The sequence below is a fragment of the Erpetoichthys calabaricus genome, chromosome 14 (genome assembly GCF_900747795.2).
Source record: "Erpetoichthys calabaricus chromosome 14, fErpCal1.3, whole genome shotgun sequence".
NCBI classification, from domain to species: domain Eukaryota; kingdom Metazoa; phylum Chordata; class Cladistia; order Polypteriformes; family Polypteridae; genus Erpetoichthys; species Erpetoichthys calabaricus.
Window position 1 is genome coordinate 100495030 of NC_041407.2, and position 19494 is coordinate 100514523.

A 19494-nucleotide genomic window follows, 5' to 3' on the forward strand; every position below is an offset into this window, starting at 1 on the left:
GAGATGTGGCTCTCATTGCTGCCTGTAGGACACTCTAGTGGCAATCAAAGGGACATGCTGATGCAAAACTTCAAAGTAGGCAAATCCATTTGACACGGCGGTCACCAACAGAGTCTGCCATGTCCACGAAGGGGTAAACCTCCACAGCAGTAACCAAAATGAGCACAGGTACACACTTTAATGGGTGTGCTGTACCCAGAACAAGCACTAGGGGGCTGTATGGAGAAAGACTGAAGATGGTCAGACCTGGCATGGGCATCACTCTGACTGGACTTTGGACAATCAATATGTTTTAAGGAAAGTATTAACTCAAAGAACCTGGGGGGATAGACTTTAGTGTGAAAGGAACTATATACAATGTATCAATCAGCCACCACCCCCCTTTAAAATGACAGTTTTAGTGACAGGCCCTGCTAGCGAAAGATCTGCTGGCACGAAGAAATAGATCTGAGCGGACAGGAACAACAAAAAAAATCCAATGCAAAGTGAAATGGAAATGCTGCGGAGCTGCAGCAGTTTATTAAGTCAAGTTAGTAAAGTGCAAGACAACGAAGACTGACAGAGAGAGCGTCCAATCAGAGACAGTAGCGTCATAAAGTGGGACGGCTCAACTGTTTTAGTCTCTCTAGAGCAGCATTATACTCCCATCTAGTGGTTGGAAACAGAAATGCAATTCATTTAGATGCTCCCCAAGTTTTTTATGTGAAAATGAAATGCCAGTCGACTGTAAAGTTCTGCCGTCGCTGAGGTTCTGGTTGAGGCGGAGCCTTTATGAATGAGAGGCGCCTTCCTCCTCCCCTTTCAATTTCAGTTCGGGTATTAGGACTAAGAAACTGTTCACATGCAGGATGAAGCTGAGGAACTGCAAGGCACTATATGAAGCTGAAACACCTTGTGCTGAGCCATCCATTATCACGGGCTGAAGCAAAAAATTAATAAATGAATACACAGATTGTGCTTGTAGGGCTGCTTACTAAACCGTACATTCTCAAGTCTGAATCAGTTATGGGTGGAGGGGCAGGTCAGCCCAACTGGAGATTCTTGGTGGTCTTAACAATAGCTGGACTGCCCCTGTGCCCAGCTGGTCCCTGTGCCTTATTATTAGGCTGATACTTTTAGACAAGGTGACTTACAACATTTGAATAATTGGTGACATTTCTATTTGTAGCACAGCTTGGTGAAGTGTCTTGCTCAGGGTCACACAGCGTCACTAGTGGAATTTGAACCCACCACCTCATGGTTTGAAGTCCAAAGCCTCAACGACTGCGCCATACCACATGCCAGTGCCAGCCTAACAGCACCCACTGGCTGGCCCCCTGGCTCTCCCACCGTTCCAGCCATCTCTCCTTTTGGACGTGACTTGCAACTGGACTGGCCAGAGGGGGGAAAGAAAGAGAAAGCAAAGCACTAAAGGTGGGCAGCAGAGTTGGCTGGTGGGCTTCAGTCAAAGCCCAAGTCCCCAAACTTCATCATGCAGTACTCGATGTAGTTGAATTCCTCCATGGGGAAGGTGACGTCTTTCCATTTTTTAGGGGAACGATTGCCACTCGGGGTCTCGATGCCAAAGTTTTTGATGGACAGCATAGGCAGGGTGACCGCTTTATAAATCACCTGGTAACCCCAATCCTGGGTGAGGGAAGGAGAGAAAGACAAACATCAAAGCCCAACCCCAAAAATGCCCACAGCGGGTCATGTGACACCCCATCTGCCACCAGTAAAATGTCCTTTGGTCTTTTTTATGCTAGGTGGACTGCTCGGAAGACAGCAGGCTGCTACTCTGACCTTCTGCGCCTACCCAAGTTCTGTCCCCAGGATGCCCAGTCGGACACTCATAAGCCCAGGCTGTCTGGTGGGCTCACTGGTTTAAAGCGTAAAGCCGCCCAGTTCAGCCTTTGATCTCTCCACATCTGGTCCACTGCAAGTCCAGTTTGAAAGCCGAGCCCTAAATTCTGGTGACCTGCTGACCTTAACCAGCTGACCAGTTTAGCTGGACCTCCCCTTACTGTCCCAGTCTCCTCCCCCCTACACCCCAAAATTTCCAACTCAGCCTTTGACCAAATCAGGTCTTTTTTAATGTGCAGTCCTCAAACCTACCAATGAGCTGCCAACACCCAACCCCCCCCCCCTACCCCGTATCACTAAGTCTAGTCCCAGTCTACCACCAGTATGTCCTCCCCTTGGTGAACCCCACCTGCTGGTCTCAACCCCCCCCCCCCTCCATGACTGTATCCCATCTCCACACCAGTGGACTCCCACTTGAACCTTTGCCCTCACGTCACTGCACCAGTCCCCCCCCCCCACCCCCACCCCCCATAAGTTACACGTCAGCAGATACCCACTTGAAACTTTCACCACCATTTCCCCCAAATTTCTCTGAGCCCTGTTTCCCTGATGTGCCAGTTCTATGCCACTGCCCTGCCTCTCAGTCCTCGACCCCCTGGACCCCCATGTTGGTGTAGCCCGTTCTCTGCATTCCTAATCATACACCACTAATCGTGAATTTGTGATTTTAACCCCCACAATATTGCTGTGCCCCATCCCCTATGCCCCTCAGTAACATGCCAGTAGATGCCCACTTCTGTACCACTGCCCCATTTGCTAGTCACCCACTTATATGACCCTACAGCCATATTTGGTCTTTGCCAGTGTTGTGGTCACCCATCTGTGTGATGACGAGTCACCCCCCCCGACCCCCCCAGTTCACATTTCAGAGGGAGCCGTGACTTTAGGGGGCTAAACATTCCATTCCTAGTTTTTTATCCTTATTCTGGACTATTACAAGGATTGGACCCCCCCCCCCCCCCATAATCCAGTTCGAGCCCTTTTCTTGCAGATATAAAAATTGAAGTGCAACCCCCCCCTTTGAATTTTCGTGCCTGTCGTACGTGTAGATAAAATCAAAGAGCAGGGGGTCTCCCCCGGGGTTCTGCGCATGTCTTACATATGTGGCATAACATTAATCAGGGGCTATGTCGGATATGATAGACAGAAAAGTCAGGGGTCTTACTGATATTAATCACGTATATGGATAGAGAAAAGTATCAGGGGTGGAGTGTAATGGATGAGGGGGGGCTTACCAATATTAATCACCCACAACATGACATTGGTTACCTCGTTCCAGTGTTACCAGTCGGGTGGGCTATATTAGGCAGCAAGTGAACAGTCAGGTGATGTGTAGGAAGCAGGGAATTTGTGCTCGTTTTACTAAGGTGGGGGACCCCACACCCCCATTTGGGTGTCGTCAATAAACTAATGAAGCTAAAACTGGGTTGCTGGACAGTAAAGCTCGAGAATATTCCGGTCTATCGACTGCCACGTGAATGGACTTTTCCAGCAATTGTCGGTGGTAGCCTTCATTTACAGAATTTTAGAGAGTCGGAGACCCCTATTCGTATAGTGTGTCGTACTGATCGAGCCTGCGACTTGACCAAACCCCCCCCCACCCCCCCCAACCCACACGGGTTTGGTTTTGTCTTTAGTGGTAGTGGGGGGGGGGGGGGGGGGGGGGGGGCCTCGGCTCTGTGTGCCTAAGAGCTGACAACCATCCATCCATTTTCCAACCCGCTGAATCCCAGGGCCACGGGGGTCTGCTGGAGCCAATCCCAGCCAACACAGGGCACAAGGCAGGAACCAATCCCGGGCAGGGTGCCAACCCACCGCAGGAGCTGACAACCAATGAGTGCATATCGGAAAATACAATCCATAGAATTCAGTGAGGAGGAATGATGGCTTTGGACCTCACAAGCAGAAGAGAAGCTCGTCTGTCCGATGTCTTGTGTTTTATATCCCACTAGTCATTAAGCCTGTTACAATAACGGGCGCTATAACAGTACTGTAGTGCATAAACATTAGTAGGTACAGTCTATATTAAATGGCAAGGGAGCTTAATATTTTTGCAAGAAGCCTAAAGTAAAATAATAATAAAAATTAAACAGAAACGTATATGACAATACAGTAACTATAATTAATATTACATGTATCCTCTCCTCTGTGGGTGTTGATTGATGTGTTGCGTCTGTTTGAAGATCTCTTATCGGGCCTCTCTTTATTTTAGCTTGTTGCTGACGCAGTGATTTTCGTTCATCCGCAGTAAGACTTGCTCTCTTTGCTCTTTTGGCATTTTTCTGACGCTCATTTTCCTCTTCTTCAATAGATCTATTGCTCAGCAACGGATTTTATGTGCGCGAAAATAAATCTGCTTTTAAGAGTCATCCTATTGTAATATCATGAAAATTCGTATATTTAGGAAAACCCCTTCAACGACTGACACTTTACCCGGCCAAGCTTCTTAATCGCAAATCTGACATCCTCAGAATGAGGAAGCTGGTCTCCGCATTCTCAGTACCCGACTGGATTTTTCGTGCGTTATGTTTTAGGTCTTACCTCATTTACCGAAATCCGATTGGATCGGCCGCGCGAAATTTTATAGGTCCCGCCCTCTCTGTCTTGTGTCACGCGTCTGGCGGCCTTTGAAGCATCTGCTAGAGGCTGGTGACTCTGCCACTCATTCCGCCCTTCCCTGTACTTCCGCCTTGTCCGTAATATGCGTTGAAGAGTGCCCCGCGCATGCGCACTTCACCAGAAGACACATGGACGCACACAGGGGTTTTATTAAAGAGGATAGCAGGGCGCAGATTGCAGCTGAACCTGTAAATCCTTCATACAGCGCCGGCAGCACGTTATTGGTTATCAGGGAGAATAGGTTTGGTGGGGTGGTGGGGGGCTAGTTCATGCTTTGGAAGTGTGAATGTGTGCTGGGAGGTCGTGTAATTTGACATCCACTAGTGATTTCAAATACCGTAGTATACTTTGACTGGATCCAGTGACAAGCCCAGCGGTTGTCAAACCTGACGTCCCCTCCAAGCAGAAGTGTGCAGTATGACGTGGGCTCTAAGCATTTCCAATTATCTGTCGCATATTCCATCAGCGCTCAGCAACAAGGGAGTAGTCACAGGATTCCAAACCCACCCAAATTACCGTGGGATGCTACTAGGAATTCCATTATTTTAATATAAGATAAGGAAAAATCATTGACCCACCCAACTTGAACGGACCGGCAGAGATCGTGCGTGGCTCACCTGGCCGCAGTTGCTGCAGCTGATGGAACAGCCCGGCTCCCAGTCCTCGAACTTCTTTTCCAGGATGACCTTCGTGCCCAGGGTGAAGTAAATCCTAAAATAAAGACGACATTGCGGACGTCAGCCGTCGCCGATCAGGACTCTACTAGCGGTGCAGCCCATCCTTCAAAGCGCCTCGCGCCTGCAGGGTCCACTCACTCAAAGTCCGGATTGATGTTGACGTGCAGCGAGCCCTCGATCACCCGCATGTCGCTGCCGTGGCACACCGCAGTTGAGCAGCGCCTGCAGTAGAGCCTGATGACCTCCGGGCGGTGCGTGTTCCTCTTTGCCTCCTCTTTCTCCTCAGTCATCCTGCGCTTCATGATGGCTTTCTTCTGCAATTCCCGAATCTGTAGAGGGACAAGTGAGTGGGTGTCGTTAAGGTCTCCCCTTCTGCCAGCGCAGCAGCGCCACCCCGCGACCGCAGCTCACTCAGCTCACCTCCAGGTGGTAGTCCCGCGGGGACATGTCCTGGATCTCGGCCACCACCTCCTCGGTCAGTTTGTCCAGGTACTCGTTGGTGTTCTCGCGCTGCAGCTCGCGCCCGTTTCGGTTGGCCACCACGGAGTAGACGCTGTCCTCTGCGCGGGCGCGGCCCTTGGCCTATTGAACAGGAAAGAAGGGCTGAGAGGGGGCTCTGGAGGGCACACTTAGGGCGAGTGTCACTCTGTCACCCTCACCTGCTTCATGGCGATCTCATTGGTGAGTAGTCCGTACCGAACCACCAGATTGCATTCTGGGATGTCCAGACCCTCCTCGGCGACACTTGTTGAAATCAGAAGGTTCAGGTCGCCAGAACGGAATCTTCGAATGACCTCCTGCTGCTGAGACTGACCAGGAGACAGAAGAGAATGGGCATTAGGTTACCACGTGGTTTGCTCATACTGGAGCTGTATGTAGTCAGAGTGACCACCAGGGGGCCCTACTTACTGAATATAAAGTTTCTGATGTGGACCCCAGTCACAATGTCCTTAAGGGGACACTGCATGTGAGTTATGAAGCTACCCACCAGTGTCTGTTGACTGCAGAATGTGAATGACTTGTTACTGCAGCCAGCCACTAGATGGCGCTCACATGCAAACTCACAGACTGGTTTGCTGCCTTTTGTCTTATATTCAAAGCATTAAATTAAGTGGACGCTAATCAGAATGACCAGCAGGGGGCGCATACTTAGGAAACCAGGAACTAATTCTGCATTTTGCCTTTTCTTAGTGAGGTAAACTATAATCGGAAACACCAGCAGGGGGTGCTGCTTAGGGGATTTAAAGGGCTCTTTGCTGTCTGATGAGATACAAAAATCGAGGGGGTGCTGCATGTGGAGGGTACAAAGTGGCTCTTTGACCCCTAGTCTCTGACCTGCATCATAGGAGTGATCTAGCTACTGAAGCCTGCCCATAGAGGGCGCTGTATGTGAAATTTCAGAACTGCTGGCAGGCAGTGTGGCGTAGTGCTTAGGACTTTCACATCAAACCCTGACGTTGTGAATTCAAATTCTGCTGCTGACAGAAACTGTGCGACCCTGAGGAAGACACTTCACCTGCCTGTGCTACAATAGGGCCAGGAAAACTAAAGAAATGTCACCAATTGTGTCTCACCTAAGTCACCTTGGAGAAAGGCATCTGGCAAATAATGAAATTTAAATAATAACTTATTTGCATTATATGTTGTTGGTGTTGCTGGTACTGAGCAGAATGACCACCAGGGGGCGCTGCCCGGTTTAGGACGGCGTCAAGAAGGTGCAGCAGGTGAAATTATGAAGCCATTTTCTCACTATACTGCATGTGTTGTAATTTAGTTGAATGGCCTCCAGGGGGCTCTGCTTGCTGTTGTGAGTCAGCTAAATAGATGGCTACTGATGAAGACCCAGTCAGAATGGCCTCTTGGGGGAGCTGCATGTGGGGTTATAAATTTACTAGCAGGCATGTCCATTACCTTTATTATATGGACAGTTTAGTTACTGAAGGCTGCCACCAGAGGGTGCTGCACGTCAAATACCAGTGCTCACATTATGTGGTGGGTGGCATGGTGGTAGCGTGGGTTCACGTCCCAGTTCCTTCCAATGTGGAGTTTGCATGTTCTCCCTGTGTCTGTGTGGGTTTCCTCCCGCTGTCCAAAGACATGTGGGTTTGGTGAATTGGCGATCCTAAAATCGGCCTTTGTGTGTGCATGTGTGTGTGTGAGATCACCCCACGATGGACTGGCGCTCTGTCCAGAGTTTGTTCCTGCCTTTCTAGTTGGAATAGGCTCCAGAAGACCCCACACAACCCTCTTCAGTGCTAAGTGAGTTTGCAAATGACTGACTGTCTGACATTATGTGTTGTCACTAAAGCAGGAGGTCAGCAAATAGGGCTGGGTGCTGCTCGCTGCTCCAAGTCAAGAGAAAAGTAAAGTTTAGAGTCGGCCCCAATTAGAATGGCCTCTAGGGGGCGCTGCATGTAGGGTGATGACATGGCTAGCTGCCCTCACGTCCATTACCTGCATCACATGGCTGGCTTAGTGAGTGATGCTTGCTCAGTTTAGGGTGTCCTGCTGAAACTGAATTTACTAACACAAGCACTAAGCAGAATGACCACCAGGGGGCAGTGCAGGACCAGTTATAAGGCAGTAATACAAAATGTGTTGTTACTCAGCAGAATGTCCACCAGGGGGCTCTTCTTCCTGCCAAAAGTCAACTTAATGTCAAATGATACCAACCCCTAGGGGGCGCCGTAAGTATGGTAGGTTCATTACCTGGGTCATGTGAGGTGCCTGGTTGCTGATGCCAGCTCCGGTCAAAATGGAGGCTTTGATCCCCGCGTCTTGCAGCAGCCTGTTGGTTTTCACCCACTGGTTGAGGGAATGGGCACTCCTGCGGGTTTTGGTAAACAGGATGCCACGGGACATGGTGGAGTTCTGAAACTGCTCCAGCAGGGTTTTTTCCAGTTTCTTTAGTTTGGGGTTTTCATAATCTGGGATGTTTGCCACTCTCCTCAAATTGTTCTTCTTGTCTGCAGAAACATGAAAAGGCGTGAAAGCCCACCGGCGAGTATGAGAAGACGGCAAAGTCGCCTTGAGGGCCCAGATGGTGGACATTGTGAATTTCCCCTTGGGATTAATAAAGTATCTATCCATCTATTAAGAGTTTGAACAGGCTGGGGCAGAAGAATAAAACCGCCTGTCCTGTAGGGGGTGCTCACCTTCAAAGAGCTCTAACAGGAAGTGGTCAGTCTGGTCGAGGTCCAGATGTCTCGCCCGCTGCCCACTGTGGAAGTCGTCCAGAGAGTTGAAGGCATCGATCATGCGCACCGCGTCGTTGATGAGCAATGCATCATTGTACTTGCGGAGGTAAAGGGCACAGTGGCGTACCCGCCGGTTACAATCAATGGTACCTGAAAAAGGAGGGAGGTTTGAACATCATAATAAAGTCGGCTGCAGACCACCAGGTAACCCTGATCATTGGTGACCCTCCTGCCTGCTAATGAAGGAATTGCAGTATGTGGCTGGGACAAAATGGGCTTACCTAGAGATGGCAGTGGCAGAAATTCATTTGCATAATTTAACAGCCAACCCCGCCCCCTGAGCAAGAGAGAGTGCTGACTCCACCTTCCTGGGAGTCAAATCCCTCCAATCAGGTGCCTCGTGGGTGGCACTTCTGGCTGCTCAGAACTGCTTTAAGGGCAGCTGGTAGTAAAAGACATGGCATAGGAAGGGGCAGGCCAGTTTAGAAACCCCATGGCACCTGGCACTCGCACTGTCTGGACCCCACAGAAGCCTGTTTAGTAAACGTTTAGGTACTCACCTTCCTTCTCCAGTAGAACAACTGCCTGCTCGTAGTCCTGGGTCCCGAAGTTTTGAGAGATGTCCTCGTAGTCCATGAAGGCATGAATCTCTCGCATCATCTCCTTAACCTTCTCTCCAAAGGGGTCCTGTGCAGATGCCACACACACAACAAAAGAATCAGCAAAGTTGTATTAGGTACAGTTGCCCATGATGGCCACATGGGGGTGACATTCTTGAAAAGCTGAACCAGTGAGGGTGCAGGAGACAAAACTGATAAAAACCCAATAATAAAAGGATCTGGGCACCAAGTAGCAGGTGTGATATGGTGCCATGTTGGGGCATTGGCATGTAACAACTGAGGAAAGCACATACCTGGGGTCTGTCTTCAGGGATGTCAAACTGCTTTCTTGGCTTCGGGACCTTCTGCTCCAGCTCCTCGGAATGCTCTTTGACGGACATTATTGCCCAGGCATCGAGGTTGGCACAGATCTGCAACAAATGGCAAAGATAAATGGCAACTGTGCCACTCCTAAACACTCCTCTGACAATAGACAGCTCTGTACAATTAATGGATTTTCCATAAGCTTAATTTATAATGCCAAGTAGCTAACATTGGCATCAGCCACACTGTTATTTAGCTTTCTTATGCCAGGAGATGGCTGTGGATATAGGAGCACAAAGATGCCAACACAGCTCTGAATTCACAGCTGTGAATTTCCCATTGGGATTAATAAAGTATCTATCTATCTATCTATCTATCTATCTATCTATCTATCTATCTATCGGTCAGTCTTCTAGGATTCCTGAACTCTGTGTCTGAAGGGCACAAACTGACTCCTATTGGTAGACACAAATTCAAGTTTGGAGGAGGTGACCTTTATGCCAGCCTCCAGAGGGCACTGCAGGTGACCTCTACCCCAGCCTGGTCACTCAGATCATTGATTTGCTGCTTTAAGTGCTGAACATCATTGGCAAAAAGTGGGAATGCCAACCTCATGCCCTCTTAACCAGACCCCCTATCAACATTCTCTGTGCCCTTTGGTCTGAAAAATTAAAAACTTATAAAACTTGGTGGTGATGAAGCCCCTCCCCAGTGGCAAAGCAAAATAATTGGACTCAATGGGAAGTCTATGGGCACCATTCGGACAAAAACGGCATTACAATACCCTCAACATGTTGGCATAGATTAATTGAACTTATTAGGATCCTTGTGATCTTTTGGGTGGTACTCCTTTGGCAAGAGGGTAAAGATGGAGGATAGAGGTCCACTGTATATCCAAGGATAGAGATCTCTTTTAAGGTTTGGACATTAAGGGGGCCCCACCAAACCCCAGTGTGGGTCCAACAAGCATGGCACTGTAGTAGTTCTCCCATCTCCCATAATCAGTAGGCTGCCCACCTGTAAGATGTGCTCCTTGGCACCTTTAGCGTTCTTGGCACCGCCAGTCCCCGGGGAAGCGGTGAGACCCAGCACTTGTGGGAGGGGCCCGCCGAGCTGCAGCTTCATCTCCACGTAGCGCTCCATGATCTTGTTGTAGACGGCGTCCTTGTGGGTGTGGTGGCACTCGTCGATGATGAGCAACGTGAAGTCTAATAAGGGAAACAGCGAGACCCTCATCACTATGAGGTGGCTTTAGATTTGAAGTCCTCATCACCGATGGCCTACTTTGGCTACCCAGAAATCTCTACAGACTAACATCCTGTTAAATGGGCACACAGTGAGGTGGGCAGCCAAATGAGGGATAAAGGAAATCCCTTAGATGGGGTAATGCCCAAGCTGCTGCATATTGGTAGGGTGGCAAGGTGCCCAACTGATGCCAAGCAGCAGTGCCTACTGCACAATTGTCAGGCCAGGACTGGCTCTGTAATTGATGCCAACAGGAAGTGTGATGATCGGGTGGGTTGCCTCAAGCACCTCCCTGCCACAACCCTCCCACCAAATGCCCGCTCCTCAAACCCAAGACGGGAATCCTCAGCTCACCTGTGAGCTCCACGTGCTTCATCTCATCGGGGTTCTTGAGGGCGTTCTCGAGGATCTGCGCCGTGCAGATGATGATGTCGCTGTCCTGCACGACCTTGGCGAAGAACTCCTTCTCCTCGCTGTCCCCACTGATGTGGGCGATACGGTAGTTCCTGGCCAGGAATGGGCTGAACTCTTTGTTGTAGTGCTGGTCGACCAGATGGACCTAACGGATGGACAGAGAGGAGCAATTGAGCGGGGAGACTTGACCGGGGACGTTGCCCGTGATGGAATGACATGAACGGTGAGTGCACCTTGTTGACCAGCACAGCCACTTTGGCCTGCGGTTTCGTCTCCAAGTGATGCTTCGCCACATAGACGGCGGCCCTCGTCTTCCCTCCGCCCGTTGGCAGCCAGATGATGATGTTCCTGCCCTCCAGTGCTGGCTGGATCACTTCCTGCTGGTACTGGTACAGATTCATCTCGGGGCTGTAACTGAACAAGAGAAATGATGTGACACCCCTGTGTTTGGGGGGACAAGTCCGCTCAGGCATTCTGCATCACCCAAACTTAACCTGCGCCCCCAGGAGACCACCACTTAGATCAAACACACTGGCTACAACGGACCAATCAAACATTTCCAGCAGTTTGCCGCACACATCAAGAGACCAGAGTCTTGTCAGGAAGTGGGGTCTTCTCTGGACCATCTTATGTTGTGCCATGGTGCCATCAGGTTCATCCAGTTTGCGGTTCATAATGGACCCCGAGTGAGTTCTGTACCACTTTCATGCCCTCCCCATGGATGAGGACTGGGCTCAGGGGCTCCTTAACTTGCTGGAAGTCCACCACCAACTCTTATGTCTTGGTGATGCTGAGGTGGTCCTCCACCGGCCCCCTGTACTCCGACTCATCTCCATTATTACTGTAGCCTAGGATGGCAAGGTCTAGTATTATACTGGAAGTCTGGTGTGTAGTGGGCAAACATGAAGGGGGGGGGGGGGGGGGGCAGGTTAATTCCTTGAGGTGCCCCAGTGTTACACACCACCATCTCTAACAGACCACCCTTGAGCCTCAAAAAAAAAATTGGCATCTGTGGATCAGGTAATCAACCTAATGACTTAGAGCCCGGTGGCACTCGTGTCTCAGGTAATCAACCTAATGACTTAGAGCCCGGTGGCACTCGTGTCTCACATAATGAAGATGTCTGAGAGGCTGGTCCTCTCGAGGAAGACCACCTGGGCCCACTGTAGTTTGCCAATTGGACAAAGCCTGGAGTGGATGATGCAATGATCTGTCTGCTGGACAAAGCTGGTTGCACTGGGTGGATTCTGTTTTTTTGGATTTTTCCAGCGCCTTCAACACCATCCAGCCATCCCTGTTGGGGGGGGGGGGGGGGGGGGGTCCTCTCAGAGATAAGTGAGAGTTGGACGAGCCTGTGGGGTCCTGATGATGGACCAGCTGACCACAGTGTGTGAGATTCAAGGACTGTGTGAGCACCACAAGGAATAGGCCTGCCTGCTTGTCAATTCACCCTGTACACCTCAGACCTTAAATGTAACAGCAGGCCAGATCACTCAAAGACCATTTTGCACTTATTAGGGGGGTACTGATAAGGGGGATTGCAATCAGAGAGAGAACTTTGAGAAATGTCTGCAACTCAACATCAGCAAAACCAAAGAACTGATGATTGACTTTCACAGCACCAGAGTCTCTCCATGTCTGGTCTCCATTCAGGACGTGGATGCAGAGGTGGTGCACTACTACCTACCAGTATTTGGGGATCCACATTAATGACGGGCTGAGCAATGTCAGAGCAGGTTCTCTTTCCTTAGGAGCCCATTCTCCTTTAATGTGGGTAGTGACAGCCTTTACATGTCCCGTTACCATCAATCAGTGTGTGGTGTGCTGGTAACATGACGTAAGAGAGAGAGGACCACCAAACAAATGGGCTGATTAAGAAGGCAGGCTCAGCTATGGGATGCCCCCTGAACCCGCCGGAGATGGTAGTGGAGAAAAGGCTGACTAGAAAACTCAAAACTGATGACCATTATGAACAATGCTGCACATCCTCTCTGGGACACACCAGCCGATAAATCATTAAGCAGAAAGATATAAGGAAATGCAATGGGGGGGGGGATGCGCTCCATCAAACCAATCACAAAACACCCATATACCGCCTTACTGGGGCTGGGACCGCCAAGTCAGATGTTTCACTGAACTTCTGTAAAAAGCCGGGACAACCTAATGTAATGTAATTCATGATGTTGGAGACTGGGGGGGTCATCAAGATGCATGGACCTTGGCTCGTTCCTGACCCTGTGAGGCGTGATGGTGTTAAAGTGGCTGGAGAAATCGAAGACCATGGTGCCAGCTTTGGGAAAGGGCTTTGTGGAGAGTATAAATCAGAACTTCCTCCACACCTGCAGAGGGTCCGTAAGCTGGGGTCAGAGCCACTTCAGGACCTGCCTCCATAAAACAGGACATGAGAGCAACTGGTCGAAAATCCTTAGGGAACTATTTTCATTATTTATAATCATTTGCATATTTAATATTCATTCATCTACCAGAATAATTGATGTCACAAAGCATGCGACTTACCCGCTCGATGACACACAAGCTGTCCTCCTCTCAGTGTCCTGCTGCTGCTGCTCCTCTCCTGGCCAAGTCTCCTTTAGCTCTGTGGTGCTCGGCTCTCAATATGCAAATCCAAGTGGAAGCTCCGCCTCGTCTGTAAGTCACATGGTGTGTACTGTGATCCTCACTTTCAGATGATAGTCTTATTGTCTATTTATTCAGCTCTGTTATTACTTAGGGGTGGCACTATAGTGAGGACGACAGTCCCAGTGGAGTTACGGCGTGTCCCGATTCTTCAGGCTCCTTGCACACCTCAATTACTCTAAATTTGTGAGGTGCCCACAATGGACTGGCAATACTAGCCAGGTTTACACAAAGGCACGTATTTGAAAAAAATTGATGGAACATACAAGAGCCAACCCTGGAAGGGAGGCCAGACCCGTCAGAGTCACCATTGTACTGGGTCAGTGTGTGGAGACACCAGGTAATGTGACCTGTGATCTGGGAGAACATGCCAGCTCCACAGACAGGAAGCCCAGGTCCCCAATGTGCTAGAAACCCTTAACTGCTGTGCCACTAAGCCATCTTGGGCAGTTAACTGGAATAGCAGTTGACATCTTCAATAAGCAGTGCAGGTTTAGACTGTCAGACTAGGCTCTAGTGAGAAACACATCGGCCACTATGCCACCTCCGAAATATTCTTGGGCATTTTGGAAAGCCAGCTTACTGTTAATCCTAAGATTTATGGTACGTTGGTCACAGTGTCCAAATGATGGGTTGGCACCCTGGCCAGGTGTTCTTTCTGCCTTGTGCCCAATGCTTGCAGTGACTCCGTCTGGCCTTACACTGCTCTGGAAGAAGATGGGGGTGCTGTGACCTACCCATCCATTGATCAAACTAACAATGGGGGGTTGGGGCAGCAGGAGAGGTTGGTAAAACGTCAAAACAAACAAAATGAGAGCTCACACTTCTAATTTTAAATTTAGGAAGCCCCCAGAGACTCTCATGAGGTGCAGATTTGTCCTTATCCTAGTGGTATTATTAAGGTCGACAATACAGGATCTTCCATTCTGGTCACAATGCCCACCTTTAACAGGTACAGTATGAAGATGCATGAGAACACCTCCAGTTTTAAAGTGCCAGAGTACCCTCTCCAAATTGGTTTTTAGAAGCCCCCAGCCCCAGAGACTTGTTGGGTCCAACTCTGCTTCAATCCTATAGGTCATTAAGAAGAGTGCTGAGACACAGGGGGCCTGGCTTGTGACACAATGCCCACCTGATACCTCCTTGTGTGGACATGAGGATTCAATAACACTTCTCTACTGCTAGGAATTTGACGGATATCACGCTCAATTCGATTTTAGGAAGACCCCCGGGATATTTGCTGCCTACAGATTTACTCACATTTTTTTGGTCAGTCAGAAGGCTTGTCATCTAATTAATGCCCCTCTGATGCCGAGATAATGGGGTAATGAGGTGTCAGTACCAGTCTGATCTTGTGATATGACATCCAGGTCACTGATCTTCTGGGACAAATAAAGTGTCTATGATGTGGCGCAATCGCCATCCACCTATTGTATGGGCCTTTGACTAACTCTGTACGGTATCTGTCACACAGTGCCTTAAACGTCTGTCTGTTCTATAGTGGCTTCAGCATCTATTCAGGTCTCTGTTATTTAGTGCCTTCTCTATACATCTGCCTATTCATTACGTCGTTCCTTACCTATCCATCTATTATATTGTGACATCCCTATCTGTAAATACCTCTCTATTATATAGTGCCTTCCCTGTCCATTTACTGTATAGTGACTTTCTGATCTTTACACGTCTCTGTTAGATAGATAGATAGATAGATAGATAGATAGATAGATAGATAGATAGGGAAGATACTATCTACAAACCTATTACATAGTACCATCTCAATCTGTGTATTACTGTATACAGTGCTCTCTCTATTATACATGTGCCTTTCCTATCCATCAATCTATTATATTGTGACATTCAAGTCTATGTATGCATCTCTCAATTATATAGTTGCTTCCCTAACTATCAGTCACTCTATTATATTTTGCCTTTCCTACCTACCTACCTATTAGATAGATAGGGCACTATATTAGATAGATAGATAGATAGATAGATAGATAGATAGATAGATAGATAGATAGATAGATAGATAGATAGATAGATAGATAGATAGATAGATAGATAGATGTGAAAGGCACTACATAATAGATAGATAGATAGATAGATAGATAGATAGATAGATAGATAGATAGACTTTATTAATCCCAAGGGGAAATTGACATTATATAATATTATATAGTGACTTTCCTATCTATACATCACTGTTTTATAGTGTCTTCCCCATCCATTATAAAGTTCCTTCCCTATCTATCCATCTGCTTGTTTATTATATAGTGCTTTCTCTATCCCTCTCTCTATTATATAGTTGCTTCCCTCACTATCAATCACTCAATTATATAGTGACTTTCCTACCTATCTATACATCTCTGTTACATGGTGCCTTCCTTATCTAACTACCTATTGTATATTACCATCCCTATCCATGTATTGTAAAGAGCTCTCTCTATTATATAGTGCCTTCCCTATCCATCTATCTATTATACAGTGGCATTAAAGTTTATGTATCCTTGTCTATTATATAGTTGCTTCCTCATCTATCCATCACTCTCAATTATAAAGGGACTTTCCTATCTTTACTTCTGTTACATAGTGTCTTCCCCATCCATTATAAAATGCTTTCCCTATCTATCCATCTGTTTGTCTATTAGATAGAGAAGGCACTATCTATTCCCTATCCATGTATTTATTGTACAGTGCTCTCTCTATTATATAGCACCTTCCCTATCCCTCTATCCATTGTATTTATATATCCATCTATCATATAGCGCCATCCCTCCCTTTTCATTATATACTGCAGCACCTTCCCTACCTATTAACCATATAGTGCCTTTTCGATTTATCTAAGATATAAAGCCCACACCTTTCACCTGAACCCACTCAGACTTTCAGGTTCAAAGCCCCCCATAGATGACTGCTCTGCTCCGATTAGCTCTAAACGCATTCATCAACAAACGGCTGGCAGTCCAGGACCCCTACAAGTTCAGCTCAGATTGCCCCCTTCCTTTTCTTACCTGCTGGCACAGGTGGCTGAAGTCACACTCCTTAATAGCAGTGGTCTCAGTCTCTCTCTGATGTCAAGCCCTCTCAGCTCTGGTGTCTCCTGTCTGCACGCAGGCCTTTTATACACAACCACCCTGACGAGAACAAAATCGAAACTGAAAGACAGCAGCAGCTTTGAGCCAGCGTGAGGCGGGTGGGGGCCTCTGCCTTGGGCAGGGAGTACTGTGAAGGACAACAGAATGGGGCATTCAGGAAAGCCCCAGACACATCACTGCTTTCCATTTCTCGGTCAGGAAGAGCAGCAGCTCAACAGGATAAACCGGCCTACCAGACAATCAACAAGACCCCAGCAAGAGGTGTGTGTGTGTGTGTTTGGGGGGTGGTGTTAGGTCAGCTTTGGTGGTTAAGCTCAACTTCAGTGACGGTCACTGGAACAGGCGGGTGTCTGACTTGTCACCGGTGCTAGTGCACCCACAGCACGCCAGGGTGACTCCAGGCTCAAAGCCAACTCTTAAGGGGGCCGCCTTCTTCGCTCACACAATGTAAAATAAGTAATTGGGGAAAGAAAATATAAGGGGGGGGGGGGTAAAATGCTAAGCAAGCTGAAGACTGGACAGCTGACCCTAGACAGAAGTCCAAGACCCTTCCCACAGAGTACAAGTGGTATGATTTGCACACCCCCACCATCACCACTTCCAGTTCAGTCACTAAAATACACGCCTATGGCTGCCTGGCACTCACCCAAGGATGGCATCACAAGGGTCTTCAAGAACCTGTAATGGAAAAAATCAGCTTTACAAAATGGGGGGCCGGCCATCACAGACTTAGGTGGTACTGCCTGTTCATGAGCTCTGTGGCGAGGACCTTCAAAATTTCCCTGCGACTGAGAATGTGGAGTTTCCACTTTGTGAAGAAACAGGCCAGAAACGGCCAGGCACGTAAGTTCAATCAACCTAACTACTGGAGGGCGCTGCACTTACAAAACTGTAAAAGAACAGAGCATTATTCAAAAGTAAAAGGCGCTATATCAAAAAGTACACAATTCTTCAGCACACAATTTCAAGTGCACTTACAGGCAATCATCCAGATGTGTCAGCTTTGTACAGAAGCCCAGTGTCAAGGAGGTGGCAGCACCTTGTCACCCAGCTGTGTGTGGACAGCCATCATCCAGGAGTGATAACACTGGTTTGTTCAACTGTGTAGACAACTGATGGCCAGGAGGTGGCAGCACCTTGTCGTATAGCTCTGTGTGTGGATGACCAAAATCCAGGATGTGGCAGCACTTAGTCACCCAGCTGTGTGTGGACGGCCATCATCCAGGAGTGGTGGCACTCATTTGTTCAACTGTGTAGACAACTGATAGCCAGGAGTTGGCAGTGCCTTGCCACCCGACTGTGTGGGGATGGTAAACATCCAAGAATGGTTGCACTGCTTTGCTCAATTGTGTACAAACAACTAATGGCCATGGGATTGAAGCACCTTGTCACCCAGCTGTGTGTGGGTATCCAACATCCAGGAGTGTTGGGACTGGTTTGTTCAACTGTGCACAGACAGTCGATGCCCAGGAAGTGGCAGCACTTTGTCATTTAGCTGTGTGTGTGGACAGCCAACATCCACTAGATGGCAGCACCAGATGAACAACATCCAGGAGAATGTAACACCTTGTCACCTAGCCGTGAGTGGATGGCCAGCATCCAGGAGTGGTGGCACTGGTTTGTTCAACTGTGTAGACAACCGATGACTAGGAGGTGTCAGCATCTTGTCATATAGCTGTGTGTGTGTGGATGGTCACTCCTGCTCAGTTCTCCAGGAGTGGTGGCACTGGTTTTGTTCAATTGTATACAAACAACTAATGTTCAGGGGATGGCAGCACCTTGTCACTCAGCTGTGTGCAGGCAGCCAACATCCAGGAGTGACAGCCCTGGTTTGTTCCACTTTGTACAAAAAAGCAATGGCCAGGTGGTGGTTGTATTGGCTTGTCCAGTCCATTCAAATGGCCTGTGTCCATGAAAGGGTGGCACTGTTTCATCCAGCTATGTGCAGAAAGCCAACGTCTAGGAGGTGGTAGCACTGGTTTGATGAAATGTGTAGAGATAACCAATGGTCAGGACATCATGATCCTGGCTTGTCCAGTGCATAGAGATGACCTGCAACCAGAAGGTGGTGGTGGCGGTGATACCGACTTGTCCATATGCAGGCCAAAGCCAATATGCGGGACTTGGTGACAACTAGTGTGCCCAGTTGCTGGTGGCACTGGATTGCCTAACTGTGTGCAGGCAGCCAACATCTAGAGGTGGAGACAATGAAGTCAGGCAGGTGACTCCCTGCAGCATGGCAATGTGGCGTAGCGGTTAAGGCTTTGGACTCAAAAACCTGAGGTTGAGGGTTCAAATCCCACTACTGAAACCACTGTGTGACCCTGAGCAAGTCACTTAACCTACCTGTGCTCCAAAAGAAATAAATGTTATAAGTCATCTGGGATAAATACGTCAGTCAAATAAGTAAACGTGACAAGTGCAGAGGAGAGATGCTGGGTATATTGAGAGAAGGGTACTAAGGATAGAGCTGACAGGCAAGAGGAGAAGAGGAAGGCCTAAGAGGAGGTTTATGGATGTGGTGACAGAGGACATGCAGGTGGATGGGGGTTAACAGAACAAGATGACAAGGACAGAAAGATATGGAAGATGATTCTCAGTGGTGACCCCTAACGGGAGAAGCAGAAAAAGAACTGAGGTAGCAGTCAACAAGAAGATTGTCAGGAGAATCTGCCCCATTTCAAAAACCACGATCATCAATTAGAATTTGCTTTTTAGCACAAACCCAAAGTCTGATTGGGGTTTGAATTCGGGAGGATGGTCCCCCAGCAATGCTGACCATCTCTTCATTTTTGTGTTTGTTCGTCTATCAATATGAATTATCTTGACGCCATCTCTTCAGCAG

The 19494-nt window shown here is 48.4% G+C and overlaps 1 protein-coding gene across 1 annotated transcript; it reads right to left on the minus strand.

The window, feature by feature from the left end:
- Positions 1-486: 486 nt before the first annotated feature.
- On the minus strand, positions 487-16879 carry dhx58 (DEXH (Asp-Glu-X-His) box polypeptide 58). Its single transcript, XM_028819903.2, has 14 exons — positions 16566-16879; positions 13435-13564; positions 11151-11331; positions 10858-11062; positions 10276-10466; positions 9249-9365; positions 8896-9022; positions 8294-8485; positions 7848-8104; positions 5798-5947; positions 5559-5720; positions 5277-5467; positions 5079-5172; positions 487-1626 (listed from the first exon to the last, which is right to left on the minus strand). Exons 3-14 carry the CDS (start codon positions 11316-11318, stop codon positions 1441-1443), a joined length of 2040 nt encoding a protein of 679 aa, XP_028675736.1. The 5' UTR covers positions 11319-11331; positions 13435-13564; positions 16566-16879; the 3' UTR covers positions 487-1440.
- Positions 16880-19494: the final 2615 nt, after the last annotated feature.